Consider the following 18633-nt stretch of genomic DNA (forward strand, 5'->3'; position numbering starts at 1 on the left):
CCTGCATCAATCTCATATAACCCTGATGAAGTACGCAAGCCCTATTGAAGTACCAAAGGTGCACTCCGCCTGGATACTTATTGGGCTTGTGCACTATGCATTTGAACATACCATTTCAATGAAATATGTGTTTTATGTTATTCGTAGCGCATTATCTTCTAAGCTCATCTCGTATGTAATTTTTCGGTGTGGTCTTAAAATGTTATATTTTGAACCTGCAACAAAGTAAAAAGATAAATATGCTATTGGACCAAGCTAAGGGATACAACTGGACTTATTCGGGCAGCCTTTTACAAATTAGTAGCCATATATTTATTTATGGGGATAATCGAACTTATGGATTGTGGAGCAATTGCTGGCTGGGAGAAGGATCACCTATTTCCTGACTTTTCTTACTGGCACAGACTTGAACCGCACAATATCAGACAACCTCTAATCACTATGCTCACCTTGTTTCAGAGTTTTCTCAACAAAACTGAGATACAAGTGTTTTGGAATTCCTATTTATGTCAGGGCTACATTGTACCTGGTTTTGGCTGTGAGAAAATCTTGTGGACACCCATCTTCTTTGGTTGTGTTCTTTCTATAAGGTAATTGAAGGCATGAAACATTCCTCCTGGTTTTCCGCTGTCCTTCCAAGATCTCAATCTGTAACTGGTTAGCTATCTGTAAGATAATCCTTACGACCATTGACCAGCTGCAAAGAGACGTTCTTCAGATGGTGAATAGATGCATTCCGTGCAGATAAATTCTACTGCACTCTGTGCTCACTAGTCGTCTTTGGAGTTACCTCCTTTCCCTCTTTGGGGTTGCATGGGTGTTGCCTGAAACTAGTCAGTGCTTGTTCTAGGTGTATCCCTCCCGACCTTACTCCCAGGCAGGCTCATTGTTCGGAAGTCCTTCACTTTTGCGATCACTTGGAATATTGGGCTCAAGCTTGATAGGTGTAGATACTGGTCACTTAGGTACAACACTTTTAACAATTTTACAAGCCCAAGTACAGACCACAGTTTCATCGAAATAAATTCACCTCTCACTCATACAACTCTCTTTTAAACAAATTATAACTAGATAAGAATATCATTAACACCTCTTTACATTGGCAAAACTATTTACAATGTCATATAAACTTGACAATAAAACACAGCCAAATTTGGCCTTATACAATTCTCATAGAGTTATATTAAACATGACTAACTCAAAATTGCAATCTGATTTTATGTATGCTTCAACAAATGGGTGCTTAGGAGACGATCCATAGGAACCAAACTAATCATCCAAAATTGCAACCTAATTTTACATGTACTTCAACGAATGTGTGCTTAGGAGACAAGCCATAGGAAACCAGTTATCATGGCATTTGCCCGGTGTTACCTTTCGTGACTTATCACACCCAACACCGGATTTCCAAACTGATAGCACTATAATATCGGCTCTATCATCTCATAGTAATGGAAAGCATAAAGAAGCTTCAAATGCATCAAATAACATCACATAAAATGAATGATTTGCAGTGGTAAAATGAAATTTAGTTCGTGGTGCCGAATTGCAAGACAATTTTGTTGTAAAACAATGGAGCAGCGAAGGGGGTTATGGGGGCATAGTAATGTCTTGAAAAGACAAGGTAAAGGCACCATGAGAGTAAGTATTCTTTGCTGTAAATGCACTTTTACTACAGCATGTGAAGCTTTAGGTGGAATGTAGAAGCTTGAAGAAGAAGCCAATGAAGGTTGGTGAAACAAAGGGTTGAAGGAGAACTTGAAGCCCTAAGCCATGGTGTAGAGAATTGGTCTTTCTCTCTGTAGGATGCACCACCTTTATCTCTTTCTCACTCTATGAAGTGTGGCTATTGCATGCCACCATTATCTCTCTATGAAGTGTGACTATGGTGTCCCAAACCTATCTAACTCTCTCTCTTTCCCCATCATTTGGCTAGAGGCTCTAGGTTCTTTTAGAGCCATTTATCTAGAACTCCTATAAGGTGAGATAGGCTTGATTCTATCCATTCAATCCCTCATTGGCTATCACAGACAAGAGTTGGGATTTAACATCATTCTCCCTTAGTTAATTCAAATCCCAATTTTCCTCTTAACTTTCAAATTAAAAAATTTCCAATCAAGTAAAATTAAATCTAACCAAGTTTTGATTAAATTCAAATTAATTTACTTAATTGCTTATGGTTCTGATCAAATTGTGTGAGAGAAATAGTGTTAGATTGAGGACTTGTGAGTTTCTCTCACCATCAGATGGGGAATCATGAATTTAAAGAAATCATGCCAAGTGTATTTTACAAATGACCAAAAGCCATAAGGTTTAGAGTAAATATCAAACCCTTATACCCTTTCTAGAACACTCATATGTACATCCTATAACTCATAGAAAATTAAGATATCTTAGAAATTCAAGCAGCCAAACAAAGAAGTAAGATGCTCCTCCATGTGATTTCACATGATCACATCATAGGGTTGATGTCACCGTGATGTCCCCCATGTGGGGGAGCATCCCCCTTTCCAATGTGTGGCATGGGTGTTTTAAAGACGTGTCCTTTTGCATTTGTGTAGGCCTATTAGCCACTTAGGCCCCACATGTGTGCATGAGTCACATGTGCTATTCTTATGTGGAATTTCTAAGAAACAAATATATTTCTTTATAAAAATGCTATAACTAAAATTATTTAAATTCACAAAAATACGCAAATTATTTTTAAACATTCTCTCTCAAAACAAATCAATTTAAGCCTTTAATTGAGTTTTTTAGAACAAAATTAGCTCCTATGGATTTGACAGTGCATAATACCAAAGCACTCCACTTTGGCTGATCCTGAAATCCCCAACCATTTCTCAAACTGACCCAATGGATCCATGACTCACTGTACAAGCCCTCAAAATTCCAAGTGGGAGATGCTGGAAGTTTGTGGCCTTTCAAGGCCTTGATACCATTGCTGTTATAGTTCTTGACTCAAGTAGAAGTTTGGGACTCGAGTAACTCCCCGGGTTTTACGGTCTGGGATCGGGGGTTTGGTGCCTCATAGAGTCACTAAAACCTCAGATCCACTGAGCATTGGCATATAGCCATGTTTTAGTTATGAGGGTTAGTGGTTATCCCTTGGTTGAGCTTGATAGTAACCCAGTGGGCGCATTTTAGCTAGTGCATGTGACGATATGGGTTTCGACTATGGTTTGTGTGTTAGCCCTGTGTGGATAGGCAAGGCCAAGACAAGGGCCCAATCCTCAACAATGGCCAACACACAACATGTGCATGTGATAGCTGGTTTTGGAAAGTCACCCCATGCATGTGCTTGAGAGAGGAACCCCTGCACCCCCAGAATGGTGCACATGTTACTTGTCCATGAGGGGATCTGCTTAAATTATGGGATTCCATCATCTATCGATAGACGTTGATGAGCCAAGCATGAGCCTCTGCTTGAGATAATGGGTTATGGGTCCATTCAATCCATTTGAAAAAATGATTTGGGATTTGGGGATGATCCAAAGAGTGCCTTGGTATTATCCACTGTTGAATCCATAGGTGTACAATTTCCTTGCAAAAGATTTTACTAAACATCCAAGTTGATTTGTTTTGATAGAGAATGTTTAAAAATGGTTTTTCTAAATTTTACTAATCTATTTTTGGCATTTTTATATAGAAATAGATTTGTTTTTAATAAATTCTATATAAACAACACATTTGAGCCATGCACACAAGTGGGGCTCACACATGTGTAGAAAGGCACATGAAATTACATGCGTCTTTTGCCCATATACACCACACATGGGTGGGGGGGCATTCCCACATGGGTGACATCATGGTGATGTCATCCCCATGATGCCTCCATGTGACATCACATGGAGGAGCATCATGCTCCTTTGTTTGGTTCCTTGAATTTGTAAGAGGTCTTAGTTTTCCATGATTTATGTGTTGTGCATATGGGATTGTTTTTAAAAGGGGTACTAGGGTTTGATATTTACCCTAGGGATTTTGGTTATTTGTAAAATATATTTTGCAAGATTTAATTCTGCCATGGCCAGTCTTAACTCTCAAGCCGACCACGCTGGTCCCAAGCCCGGATAAAGGAGGAGGGTTGTCCTAGGTAGGGCAGCCAACACAAAACTTTGCCACATGAATACTGGACCTATAACCAAACCCAAAAAGTTGGAATAAGGCTCAAATGATGATTATTACTTTTTGCATGAGTTCCTTAAGGACCTGTTTGATAACTGGAAGGTAAATGTTCTCTGGAAATTGGTAGTTCTTTTTTGTTGGGAAGAAAGAAGTTACTGTAAGAAGTTCTGGGTTTCTGTGTTTGATAACCTGCTGGAATATTAAGTTCTAAGTACTTGTGTTTGATAACGTGCTGGAAGATTGGGAAGTTCCGAGTATCTGTGTTTGATTAGCTGTAGAAGTTATATACAAGATGTGAAATTTTAAGGTTGAGACCAAGAGATTATTTATTTATTTATTAATTTGTTAGTTTTTTCTTTTTTGGGATAAAATATCAATTGAAAGTAAAGTAGGTTGGAGAGAGAGAGAGAGAGAGAGAGAGAGAGAGAGAGATTAATTGATGAGTGAGAGAAGCGTCCTAGAGAGAGAAGCCTTGAATTTTGGATGGGGGGCCATAGTTCCTAGAAAGATATATATATTTGTACAATTGAAGCAGATGTTGCTTGATAAAGTTCATTGCACTTCAAAATTCAAACAGTCTCTTGACAATGTCGAGCACAATCTTAATTAAGTATCAAATTTAATATTTTACAGGTTCATGAGATGTTGCATGAAAATGAAAAAGACAAATACAAGAAGAACATTAGTTACACAGAAAATACAAACTATGTCTTAGGTGGCTGAGGTCAACAATGCCGGCTTGTTCTACCGCCATTGGTTCATTAATTTTTTGGTCGTGTTCTTGTGATACTTGTGGGCGACTCCACTGTGGTGCATGTCGGCGTCTCAAATTTGCCATGTAGTTGACGTCTGCTATATACTGATCACACCACTGAAGAATTTATAGTTTTCATTCTGACACCGAGGACATTTAGCTCATATGCATCGATAGAATAATCTATTTGGGTTGTCTCTGGTATTTGATGTATATATAGCATAATCAACATTTAGTTTTGAAACCTAGAAAAAACCAAGCAAAATATACAAAATGAAAGCAAATAATAGCATCTAGCAAGAGAACTTGTAAATGGAAAGTATCGAACCACAAAAAGGATTTCAAAGCAGAATGCATAGAAAAAGACTTATCAAACCTGAAATTCAGAAATTCAAAATAAAAACCCCGCAAACCATCACAAACATGTGGGTTCATTGAGACTAACAAAAAATAGAAAACAGTGAAAATATAACTGATTATGGTAAAGATAAACAAAACAAAATAAATTTACAGTTTATTTTCTATCGCATTGCTATTCCATTAGAAACCAAAATATTGCTCAAATAAATCAAACGAAATAAATTTACAGTTTGTTCCCTATCATATGGCTACTCCATTTTTTATAGAACAAAAGCAAAATATTGCTCATATAAACCAAACAAAAAACATAATAAAAAATGATAACAAAAAAAAACAGTATAGAGCCACATAACAACCAAAAAGCATAATAAAAAATAATAAAATACAAGTAAAATCTTGATTTAAGTTTAAAAAAATAAAAACCTCATTCACTACCATAGATCGAGCTTTAAGAACTTCAAATCATTACATGATTTCCAAATAAAAAATAAAAAACAAATGTAATGGAATAAATATGGAAATGTAGCAAATAAAGTACAATGTACCAAAAATACACTAGTTAGGGATATATCTTTAGGAAAAGATAAACTTGGTTTAAATATGTTTGCATTGATAAATTTTTTAGGACAGGAAAATATGTTGCAGTGACATAAAAAATGGAGACTTGAGAAAGGAAAAGTATCACACCAAAAGCCCCCAAATATGGCAGAAAATTGCAGAGAGGGTTTCTACATAAAAAATCATTGTAATAGCCGAAAATGGCAAAGAGGGATTCTACATAAAAAATCACTGTAATGGCCAAAAATGGCAGAGGGTTTGCACATAAAAAATTATAAACGATGATGAAAAAAAAATGACGGAATTTTTACCTAGAAAATAACCAGAGAGAGAAAACCGGGTGACAGAAAAAAGGGACAGAGAAAACCAATGCAGAGAGAAATAACCAGAGTGAGTGAAATCATGGGAGATAAAAAAAACTAGATAGATCGAAAAAACTATGAGAAAGAAAAACCATAGAGTGAGAAAAATCAGGGCTTCTGAGATGTACCTTGTTGTGACGAGGCTTTGGTGAGGTTGCTTGTCGACAAAGAGGGAAGTGGCAGGGAAGCGACGAGGATGGTCTCTCGTCTCTGTGGTTTTCGTCTTTGCGGCTAGGGTTGGGTCTGCAGTTAGGGTTTCATCGGTGAGAAGTTCTTCATGAGGCTTCAAGCCTTTTTCATCAGGGACAAAGTTCCTTTTTTTCATCGGCATAAAGTTTATTTTTTAAGTTGTGTAAAAATACATAACTTTTTCTAAGCCTAAAGGGGGAATTTCTACAGTACTAAGAAGTTCTCATAATAAATTTACACTTTTTTTATCAAACGTAAAACTTCTACAGTACGGGTAAGTTTGATATTCTAGTAAGCAACTTAGGGGGTGATTGAAGTCGCTTAGTAGAAGATCGAACTTACCTGTTACTGTAGAAGTTTTATGTTTGATAAAAAAGTGTAAGTTTGTTATGAAAACTTCTTAGTACTGTAGAAGTTCCCCCTCAGGCTCAGAAAAAATTATGTGTTTTTATACGGAACTTAAAAAAGGAACTTTATGCCGATGATAAAAGGGAACTTTGTCCCCAATGAAAAAGGCTTGAAGCCTCGTGAAGAACTTCTCACCGATGAAACCCTAGCCGTAGACCCAACCCTAGCCGCAGAGATGAAAACCATAGAGACGAGAGTCCATAGACCATCCTCGCCACTTCCCTGCCACTTCCCTTTTCGCTGACGAGCCTCCTCACAACAAGGTACATGTTAGAAGCCCAGATTTTTTCTCACTCTATGGTTTTTCTTTCTTATAGTTTTTTTCATCTCTTTGTTTTGTGATCTCCCATGATTTTCACTTTCTGGTTATTTCTCTCCGCATTGGTTTTTTCTCTCTCCCTTGGTTTTTTTCTCTCTCTGTGGTTTTTTTTAAGTAAAAATTCTGTCATTTTTGTTTCAGCATCGTTTATAATTTTTTATGTACAAACCCTCTCTGCCATTTTCAGCCATTACAATGATTTTTTATTTACAATCCCTCTCTACCATTTTCGGCCATTACAATGATTTTTTATGTGGAAACCCTCTCTGCCATTTTCAGCTATATTTGGGGGTTTCTGGTGTAATACTTTTCCTTTCTCAAGTTTCCATTTTTTATCTCTGCAACATATTTTTCTATCTTAAAAAATTTATCAATGCAAACATATTTAAACTAGGTTTATCTTTTCTTGAGGATATATCCCTAACTAGTGTGTTTTTGATACATTGTACTTTATTTGCTGCATTTCTATATTTATTCCATTGCATTTGTTTTTTATTTTTTATTAGGAAATCGAGTAATGATTTGAAGTTCTTAAGGCTCGATCTATGGTAGTGAATGAGGTTTTTATTTATTTTTAACTTAAATTGGGATTTTACTTTTATTTTTTCTATTTTTTACTATGCTTTTTAGTTGTTATGTGGCTCTATACTATTTTTTATGGTTATCATTTCTTATTATGTTTCTTGTTTGGTTTATATGAGCAATATTTTGCTTTCGTTCAATAAAAAATGGACTAAATATGATAGGGAACAAACTGTAAATTTATTTTGTTTAGTTTATAGAAGCAATATTTTGGTTTCTAATGGAATAGCAATGTGATAGAAAAAAACTGTAAATTTATTTTGTTTGTTTGTCTTTACTGTAATTAGTTATGTCTTCATTGTTTTTTATTTTTCGGTAGTCTCAGTGAACCCACATGATGGTTTGTGGGGTTTTTATTTTGGATTTCTGAATTTCAGGTTTGATAAGTTTTGTTCTATGCATTTTGCTTCGAAATCCTTCTTATGGTTCGATACTTTGCATTTACAAATTCTCTTGCTATTAATTGCTTTCATTTTGTATGGTTTAAGGGATATTTTGCTTGGTTTTTTCTACATTTCAGAACTTAATGTGGATTGTGCTATATATATATATATCAACTACCAGCGACAACCCAAATAGACTATTCTATCGATGTATACAAGCTAGATGTGCTTGGTGTCAGGATGAAAACTGTAAATTCTTTCAGTGGTGTGATCAGTATATAATAAAATATCAACTACGTGGCAAATTTGAGACGTCGAAATGCTCCACAGTGGAGTCGCCCACAATGGCAGTACAACAAGCTGGCATTTTTTACCTCAGCCTCCTAAGACCTATTTTGCATTTCCTATGTGTATCTAATGTTCTCTTTCTTGTATTTGTCTTTGTCATTTTCATGCAACATCTCGTGAACCTATAAGATATTGGATTTGGTACTTAATTGAGGTTGTGCTTTACATTGTCTAGAGACTGTTTGAATTTTGAAGTGCAATGAAGTTTATCATGCAACATCTTGTTGTACAAATATATATATATCTCTCTCTAGGAACTATGGTCCCCTATCAATCCAAGGCTTCTCTCTCTCTATCTCTATATCTCTCTCTCTCTCTCAATCCATCCTTATTTACTTTCAATTGATATTTTATCCCAAAAAAGAATTAAATAATTTATAGGTCTCAACCTTAAGATTTCACATCTTGCCTACAACTTCTACAACTAATCAAACACAGATACCCAGAACTTATTAAACTTCCAACACGTTATCAAACACAAGTACTTAAATTTTACTTAACGTTCCAGAAAGTTATCAAACACTGAAACTTAGAACTTCTTTAACATTCTAGCAGGTTATCAAACATAGAAACCCAATTTATTTTTTCTTCTCAGCAAAGATGAACTTCCAATTTCCAGGGAATATTACTTTCTAGTTATCAAACATGCCCTAAATGTATGGATTCACCATGTGATGGTGAGAGAAACTCCTAAGTTCTTAATCTAAGACTTAGAGAAGGAAGAACTAAATCAAGGAGGGGCACACTCTTCTCTACATTATTTACTCTCATGTAATTTGATCAAAACCTTGGGCAATTAAGTAAGTGATGATTACTTTGAAATTGCTTAAAATTTGGATGGATTTTAATTTCACTTGGTGGGAAATTTTGAATTTGAAAATTGGGGGGAAATTTGGATTTGAGTTGACAATGGGATCATCCTTATCATCATCATTAGAGGCTTTTCCCCTATTATTTGGGGTGAACTCCACGAATTCTGGTTTGCCATTTTGCTCTATCAAGGGCCATCTCCTCAGTGAGGTCATAAGTCCCTATATCTTTTTTCACTACTTCCAAATGTTTCCTTTTGGGCCCCCGTGCCCTTTTCGAGCCTTCCATTGGAACCAACTCGCACCTAACAAGTGCTATATTGGGTCTGCGCTGCACATGGCTAGCCAACATAAATTGTCTTTCTCTCATGTTATCGCCTGTTGGAGCCACACATAAGTTCTCCCAAATGTAATCATTTTGAATTCTATCGCTTCTTGTCTTGCCACTCATCCATCTCAACATCCTCATCTTAGCTGCATTCATCCTATGGGTATGTTGTTTCTTAACCGCTCAACATTCCATCCCATAAAGCAAACCTGGTCTTACAACTGTGTAGTAGAATTTCCCCTTCAGCTTTATTGGTATGCGGTGATCACAAAAAACTCTTGTTGCACATCTCCATTCTTTCCACCCAACTCTAATTCTATGCGTGACATCTTTCTCAATCTCTCTATTTTCCTGGATTATCGACCCAAGGTATCGAAAGTTTGCGGTTTTTTGTATTTTTTGGTGATCAAGCTTAACTACTTCTTTGTCTCTACTCCTATTATTGCTAAACTTGCATTCAATATACTCTGTCTTAATCCAACTAATTTTAAAACCTTTATATTCTAGAACATCCCTCCAAAGTTCTTACTTTGATTTGACCAAGGGATAATGGTGTTAAATCCCAACCCTTGATTGTGATAGCCAACAATGGATTGGATGGCTAGACTCTGGCATTTCTTACCCTGTAGGATTCATAGATTAATAGCTTTAAATGACTCTCCCAAATGAAGCTTCTGGACCCTCTAGGCAAAGCCTATCAATAGGAGTCATCCCCCCCATATCACTTCATTTGAATCCATTGTAGAGAGTGTGTCAAACTAAAGAGAGTGGTTTGGCCTAGTGAGAGAGAGAGTTAGATAGAGAATGTGACATGCTATAGCCACACTTCATAGAAAGAAAGGGTGGCAAGCTATATTCAGACTTTATAGAGAGAGAAGGGTGACACATGATAGAGAGAAGACGAGCCAATTCTTTACACCATGGCCTAGAGCTTCAAGTTCCACTTCATCCTTTTGCTTCACCAACCTTCATGTGCTTCTTCTTCAAGCTTCTACACTCCATCTAAAGCGTCATATGTTGCTTAAAAGTGCATTTACAGCAGGGTATACTTACTCTCCAAGTGCCTCTTACTTTATCTTTTCGAGCCCTCACTATACCCTCGTGATCCCCTTTCATGAAGATGTGTATTGGAAACAAAGATCTCGAGTTATGTGGCTTAATGAAGGGGATTTAAACGCTCGATTCTTCCATATAACTGCTAATGCAAGGAAAAGAGTGAATAGTCTTAAAGGTCTAAAAATTGAAGGGGTTATAGATGATGACCCAATTGGTATGGAAAATGCTATTATCAAGCATTTTCAATATGCATGCACAGCTGGAGTGGTTCCACTGTTTAATATCTCCTATTAGGGTAGGGACGTGGGTCTGGAATTCGGCACCACGAACTCAGTTTTTTTTCCTATTTTACTACTATAAATTAGTCTCATATGTAATGTTATCTGATGCATTTGAAGCTTCTTTATGCTTCCTATTACTATGAGGTGATAGAGCTTAGTTCATAGTGCTATTGGTTTGGAATTCTGGTGTGAGGTATGATAAGTCCCGGAAGGTAATTCTTAGCATCTTGCATGATGGTATGGCTTCCTATAACTTCTGTCTCCTAAGCACAAATTTGTTAAAGTATATGTAAAATGAGATTGCAATTTTGATTTGTAAAAGTTCATGCAAGTATTTGATGTAATTCTATGAGAATTGTATAAGGAATTTGTCTAAGGGTTGTATTGTCCAAGTTTATATGCAATCTCATTTTGTCAAAGTGAAAGGAACTGATTTTGTCAATGTTAAGGAGGTGTTAATGATCTTCTTATCTTGCTGTAATTTCTTTAAAAGAGAGTTGTATGAGTGAGAGGTGAATGTATTTTTATGAAATTATCTATGGAAATTGTAGTGTATACTTGTCCCATGTAAATTTTTTGAAGTGTTGTACCTAAGCGACTGGTAACTACATCTATCAAGCATAACAGGAGAGTTTTTGAAGGACAGGACAATTGATGCATTCAAAGAGAATATCAAAACGGTGGTGATTGAATGGGTGAGACAGCAGAAAGAGTTCCACAGCTATGCTACAACTCGCTTCCTACTATGGACTGGTACCTCAAGATCATCTGAAATACTTGTGGCTAGATCTTCTCACTGGTCGCTAGCGGAATTGGACTGTATCAAGTCGAACATCGATGGGTGCTCCTGAGGGGATTTTAGGTCACACAAGGTGCCACCTTTTTGTCTTTTGTCCCCAGGTCCAGTAGAGACCGAGACGTCGACCAAGGCCGAGGTGCTAGCTTTATTGCAAGCTCTCAAACTGTTCAATCACCAACCAGGCACCAGGTTTGTGGTTGAAGGAGACCTTGTCAACTCCATAATTTGGACGAATCGAACATCCACCTGCCCCTGGCGTCTTGGACAAAACATATGTTCGACCAAAATTTTCAACTCTGGGGAATCATCCAACCCTCTGTGCAAAGCCTTCCACGTGCTGGACAGCCTCACCAAACAGGAGGCTCCCAAGCCCGCATCAGTCATTGACTGCCCTTAGGGGTGGTTTACTTATTTTAGTGCATATTAGATAGGGGGATATTTTTCCCAAATTTTGTTCATGCCCCACAATTGTTTACAAATCAGGCCCCCAGGGTTGAGTCTACTTAACTATAAATAGGTAAGCATATATATATGGAAAAAGTTTATATAGAGCCGAGGCTCTAAACAATCAAATTTGAGCCTAGCTCAAAAAATTCACTAGAAGAGATTGTTTTGATGCCCAAATATCATCAAATTGATCATCTCGGCATCAAGATGCATAGACATAAGAAAAAAATGGATTTCAAGTTTTGGAAATAGTGTATTTTGTAACGTATTTTGGACCGTCAATATTCAATATTTTTAAGTTTTCATGGATCTATCGATCTACACTATTTTTTAAGCGTTAAACTTTATAAATAAAAATTAAAATATATTTTAAGAAGCCTATCACAAAGATTTCCAGTATTGAAACCTCATTTCTTGACACTATTTGAAGGTAGGCTAGGCTCTATACTAACCGCACCCTATATATATATATATATCGCGTGCAGATTTGCAATCGGTTCTAATTAAAAAAGGAGTATTAAGAATATCACTTTGGAATTTAGTGAAACAATGAACAATAGCTAGGATTTCCTTTTTTACAGTAGAATAGTTCTGTTGAGTACTATTCCATGCTTTAGAAGTAAACCGAACTAATTGTTCATTCTCGTTGACTTTTTGTTTTAATATGCCACCTAGTCCGAGCTCAGAAGCATCACGTTCAATGATCTTAACAGCATTTGGATCACAAAGAACTAAGCAAGGGAGTTCTTTTGCTTTGCTCTTAAGTATTTTAATAGCATTTGTATGCTGATCAGTCCATTTAGGAGGATTCTTTTTAAGTCTCTCATATAAAGGTTTAACGATAAGAGCTAGATCTTTTATAAAATCGGCGATGTAATTTAAACATCCTAAAAATCTTTGTAATTCTGTTTTATTAAGAATTACATCAGGAAATTTAGTTGAAAATTCAATTGCTCTATATATTGGGACAATGGTTCCTTGAAATATATTGTGACCTAAAAATTATTAAATGACGAACACAATGGGAACACAACGGTAGTAGGAACTATTGCCATGAATGAGAGCGGAGGTGATAGATACATTCGTAGGATTAGGATATCGGAAGTGAAAGAAGCTTTGCAGAGGATGTAGATAGGAAACACTTTCGGACCAGATGGTATCCTGATAGAGGTTTGAAAGTGTATGGGGGAGATTGACATTGACTGGCTGATCAAGCTGTTCAACAAGGTGTCGAGAACAAAGAAAATGCCAAGCGAATGGAGAAAAAGTACTATGGAGGAAAAGTATTGTGCGAACTATCTATGAGCCATAATATGAAGCTGTGGAAGAGAGTGGTTGAGCAGCGACTAAGGCATGAAACGAGTGTATCATAAAAGCAATTAGGTCTTATACTAGGGAGGTCAACAATTGAGGCTATTTTCCTTCCTAGGTAACTGATTGAGAAGTTTAGGGTGAATGAAAAAGACCTCCACATGGTCTTTATTGATCTAGAGAAAACTTATGATAAAGTACCTCGAGATTTAATTTAGTGAGTGTTGGAAAAGAATGGAGTCTATATCGACTTGGTGAGAGATATGTATGAGGGAGTGCTAACTAGTATGCAAACGACTAGTAGAGAGACGAGTGAGTTTTCAGACAATAGGTTTACATTAGGGATCAATATTGAGCTCATACCTCTTTGTCTTAATTATGGACGACTTAACTTGGTACTTACAAGATGAGGTACCGTGGTGTATATTGTTCGCGGACGACATAGTTTTGATTGATGAGACCCGAAGCGGCATCAACACAAATTTAGAACTTTGGAGGGATGCTTTAGAATCTAAATGTTTTAAAATTAGGCAAACTAAGACAAATTATATAGAATGCAATTTTGGTAACGATAGGATTAGAGAAGAGGAAACCGTTAAGATTATCGATCAAGAAATATCAAAGAAAGCGCACTTTCAATATCTTGGGTCGATAATCGAGGGAAATGAAGAGGTTGAGGAAGATGTCACACTTAGAATTTGAGCTGGGTGGGCGAAGTGGAGATGTTGAGTTTAATATGATCGTTGTATACCAGTGAAGCTGAAGAGGAAGTTCTTTAGGACAACTGTGACACCAACTTTGCTTCATGGGATTGAATGTTGGGCGGTCGAGAAACAACATGCTCATAGGATGAGTGTAGCTGAAATAAGGTTGTTGAGATGGATAAGTGGCAAGACAAGAAGGGATAGAATTCGAAATGAATATATTCGGGAGAACTTAGGTGTGGCTCCAATAGGTGATAAGATGAAGAAAAATAGACTTAAGTGGGCTGGCCATGTGCAGCATAGATCCAATACAACACATATTAGGAGGTGCGAATTGGTTCAAGTGGAAGGCTAAAAAAGCGCAAGGGGTAAGCCCAAAAGGATATAGTTGGAAGTAGTGAGAAATACATGGTTCTTATAGTTTCACTAAGGGTATGGCCTTGATAGAACAAAATGACAGACCATGATTCGTGTAGCCGATCCCAAATAGTTGAGAAAAGGCTCTAATGATGATGACGACGACGTTGGATTGTTTCTTATTAATATTTAGAATTACAGATATTAATATAGGAAAAGAACTATGCTTCTCGCAAAATTTGTTTCACTGCAAGTAATTGAGAGCATTTGAAGTAACTAATAGGTGTGCCAGTGTTTTGATATTGTTTAACACATCATGTTTATAGACTTGATTGATGTTGTGCATAAACTAATCAATGGGGGTCCTTGACGTTTTCATGTATCATCGAATGACTGACTGATATCCGTATAGACTGTTTAACATTGCCTAGAATTGATCACCCTTTAATCTGTTGAACCATTGGATATTTGCTTCCAAGATTTTAAAAGGCTGTTGGTTCCATTTAAGAGCCAGTGCTTCAAAACAGTTTGCAACTACTCATTGACCACTTCTCTTTCTGTGGAATTCTTTTGTTACTCATCTTTGGATGTATAAAAGGTGGAGCACAAAGAAAAAACCGACCTCTTCGTAATCATCCTCTTTTGCGTTGTCATCTGATGGTCTTTTCATAATGTGCTAGGCTCGTCCAGTTCCATTTGTTTTGGTCGAAAACAGTGGAAGATGCAACACGAATGACATTGGTGAAAAGGTACATTAAATTTGCTATAACTATGTATTCGACATTCCTTCTAGAATCCTTTGAAATTGTAGTATGCAAAAGTTTGAAGATTCGATTGAATAACTGATGTTGTTAATGGACAGATCCTTCCAAATGGTACTGCATGGCTTCCTGAACTTGTTAAAACCATTACTGAGGTGGTCTTAAATGGCAGCAAACCTATTTTGGTTGACCAGAAATTAATTGAAGGACCCGATCCAAATAGTAAGGGCAGGTTCCTCATACCCTTCATTCTTGCCTTCCAGGTAAGATATCTTGTGTTCATCTCTGTATGCTGCTAATATTGCAGCCACATTCTGTAGTTTATATTTTTGGTACCGTATAGATGTTAATTTTTTAATTGGGAAGTACATAATGTTCTAATATATGGTACACTACTGCCATTTACCACCCATTCTGGTGCCGTACGGTGGAGATTTAACTATAGTTTTCCTCTGGTGGAGTTATCTCCACTGCCCAACATCAGGAATAGGTAGTAGCATATGCTCCCATGGTGTATCATATACATATGTCAAAGTTATGGTATTTTTTATTTCATGGATAACATGTTCATCTTTACAGTATTTCCTTGTGGTGAAGCCGATTAAGGGTGCCATCAAGGGTGACATTGCTCGGGAGAGTAAACCGCTTTGGGAGCTCCGAGATTTGGGTTTGGCAAAGCGGCAGTTTTGATAATTTAGCAGTCTCTGTTTATGGAGACTCTCTCTCTCTCTCTCTCTCTCTCTCTCTCTCTCTCTTGTGTTGTCACTTGCTTACGCATTTCCGGCCACTAGAATTTTTGGGATAGAGTGTAGTCGTGCATGTGTGATAGGTGAACTTTTGATTATGTTTCCCTGCACTTTGTTGCGAAGTTTTCAATGCATTTATCTCAAAGAGGGGTCCTGCCATCTCCATATTTATTATTTTTTAATTTTTTATTTTTATTTTTTATTTTTTATTTTTCCAAGTGTCTTCATGGTTTTCTTATATTATGTATTTTGTGCTTATGAAATGCTTTGGATTTTGCTGCTGAAATTTCTGCTAGAATGTTTTGCATGACTTCCATGTACCGGCCAGATGTAATGTGGGCACTGTCTTCATTTTGGAGAAAAATTTAAGGGTCTGTTTGCTTCCTTGAAGAAAAATCTCCTGAAATTCTAAAGAGAGGGATGATTGATGGTTCGCAGGAGAGAAGCTATAGTGCTTGTAGGGGGAGGAGAGTTGGGGGTGAAGGAAATTGACATTTAGAGAATAAATTTCCACCTATTTATTTAGGTGGAAGAACTTTTTACCAGAAATGAGGTGAAAATCAAGAGGACCGGAAGATTTCTCCCCCCTATGTGAGCTCAAATCCATCGCATCATTTGAGATTGCCTCATCTAGAAGAATATCCTAGAAATTGATTTTCAAGGATCCAAACAGGTGTTGAGAGAAAAGTGAAGTTCGATGGCACATTCTTTACAAATGTAGGGAAACACGAAATAATACGAGGGGAAATATATCACAATGCCACAAGAAATGAGAAATTTAATATTTTATCTCTATCTCTTTATTAATTTTAAAAAAGACCTTGAAAACTTGCCTGGTTTCCGGTTGAAATTGTTGTAAATGGGCATAATGTGGAATAGTACATCTCCCATGGGATGTCAGCATTAAAAAAACAAAGAAAGAAAAAAAAAAGTTCGTGGGTATTTTGATATCCCACACTCATATGTGTAGGACTCTTAATGATCATCATTAAATTTGATGTAGATTTTTAGGAAAGTTAAGTCTCGCATTTATATGATAATTTTTTTAAAACTATGTGTTAAATTTAATGGTGATTTTTTAAGGTTTTACATACATAGGTATGGGAGGGTTTCATATGATCATTATTATTTTGATATTTTTATAATGATATATAATCCTTGGATTATAGATCTAATCTAAATCTTGCGTTATGTATTTAATTTTAGGATCTTATTGTTTCTTAGGGTTTTTTCTTTCTTTGAGCTTGGTCTTGAGGTTAAAGAGGTCATATCCCATAATTTTGGGGTCTTAAAAGTGCTGCTAGATTGGATTTTACTTGAAGCAGTGAATGGGGAAAACATTGGAGCCTAGAAATCTTTTGAGCATGGTTATAGGATACCATATGATCTATCTTTGTCCACTCAATTGGTTTTGTAGCAGAGAGTTTGGTTTTTCACTTATAGGTATTAGTGTGGAGTTAAGTTACTTGCGAACCGTGGGAAATTTAAATAGAGTAATGATCTTATGAGACTTTTCTACATCCATACGTGTAGGATCTTAAAAGATCATCATTAAATTTAGTACAAATTTCTAAAAAAGTTATCATATAGGTGCCAGACTTGATTTTTTTAGAGATCTGCGTTAAATTTAATAGTGATCTTTTGAGGTCTTACATACGTTGGTGTGTCAGAGTTTCATAATATCATTATTTTTATAAAGTATATGTTGTTTCAATATTAAATTTTTTTATGATGGCAGCTTAAAAATTTATTTTCATCTCTAATAATAAATATATGTTGCGCTTCGACTTGATCGGTATCTCCAATAAAATTTAAATTTTAAAAATAATATAAATCGAACAGATCTATGAACAATTGAAAATATTACAAATTGACGGTCTAGATGATACATTGCAAGTTATATTTTAATTTTATTTATTTCCTTGCATCGGATTAAGCTCTAATTTTAAGATTCCATACTTCTCACCATTTCATATTTGTAAATTCCAAACTAAGTCCTTTTAAAATAAGTAGATTGACCAAACTACCCTTAATTTTTTTAAATCTGTTAGAGCATTTTGATTATTTTTATTTTAATTAATTACATTTTTAATATTTTAATAAGTAATTCATAAATGAGAAGTATGGATATCTAAATTTTGAACTAAATTAAATAATATAAAAAGGATAATAAATTAAAATACTACAATTGCTATAAAGAGGTGTAAAATATAAAATATATGTATCTATGCTTTAATTTGAAAAATAAAAAAGGTTTTCTTTGTTAATTTCCCTTTCAATTAAGATGACTATCGCATCAGACAATCTAAATAACTTGTAAATGAAAGTTTTTTATTTTAAAATATTATTTTAAAAATCTGTGTTAAATTTAATGGTGATTTTTTAAAATTTTATAAACATAAATGTGAGAGAATCTAATAGAGTCATTATTTTTTTTTATAATATTGGAAGTGGGGCCGTGATTTTTAATAAGGCGGTGGACTAGTGAAAGAACAATTGGCCGAATTAACCCAAAGTTCAAAATATTACCGTTGTTTCAACAGACATCCTCAGGCGCGGGAATCGAGAAGTTCTATCAAATCCAATTTAATAAGCCCGCTAAATTCCACGCGAAACCCAATGCCCCTGTCCGTACTTTCTCTCTCTTCG

General features: G+C 35.9%; 1 protein-coding gene across 7 annotated transcripts in view; it reads left to right on the forward strand.

The window, feature by feature from the left end:
* The window catches only part of TOC34 (translocon at the outer envelope membrane of chloroplasts 34), a 30653-nt gene extending 14510 nt beyond the window's left edge, over positions 1 to 16143 (forward strand). For 2 of the 7 annotated variants that reach the window (XR_016055714.1, XR_016055713.1), the window contains exons 6-8: positions 15158 to 15226; positions 15340 to 15728; positions 15818 to 16143. Coding sequence is in view for 3 of the 7 variants with exons in the window: in XM_011628458.3 (XP_011626760.1) it covers positions 15158 to 15226; positions 15340 to 15501; positions 15818 to 15928 (342 nt within the window). In the remaining 4 variants the exon portion in view is untranslated. Of the gene's footprint in view, positions 1 to 11486; positions 15227 to 15339; positions 15729 to 15817 lie in introns of those variants that run through there. The other 5 variants (XM_011628458.3, XM_006853654.4, XR_016055716.1 and 2 more) reach the window with 4 other exon arrangements.
* The last annotated feature ends 2490 nt before the right edge of the window (positions 16144 to 18633 follow it).

This window comes from Amborella trichopoda, chromosome 5 (genome assembly GCF_054954075.1).
Source record: "Amborella trichopoda isolate Santa Cruz 75 chromosome 5, AtrichopodaSantaCruz75HAP2 v2.0, whole genome shotgun sequence".
NCBI classification, from domain to species: Eukaryota; Viridiplantae; Streptophyta; class Magnoliopsida; order Amborellales; family Amborellaceae; genus Amborella; species Amborella trichopoda.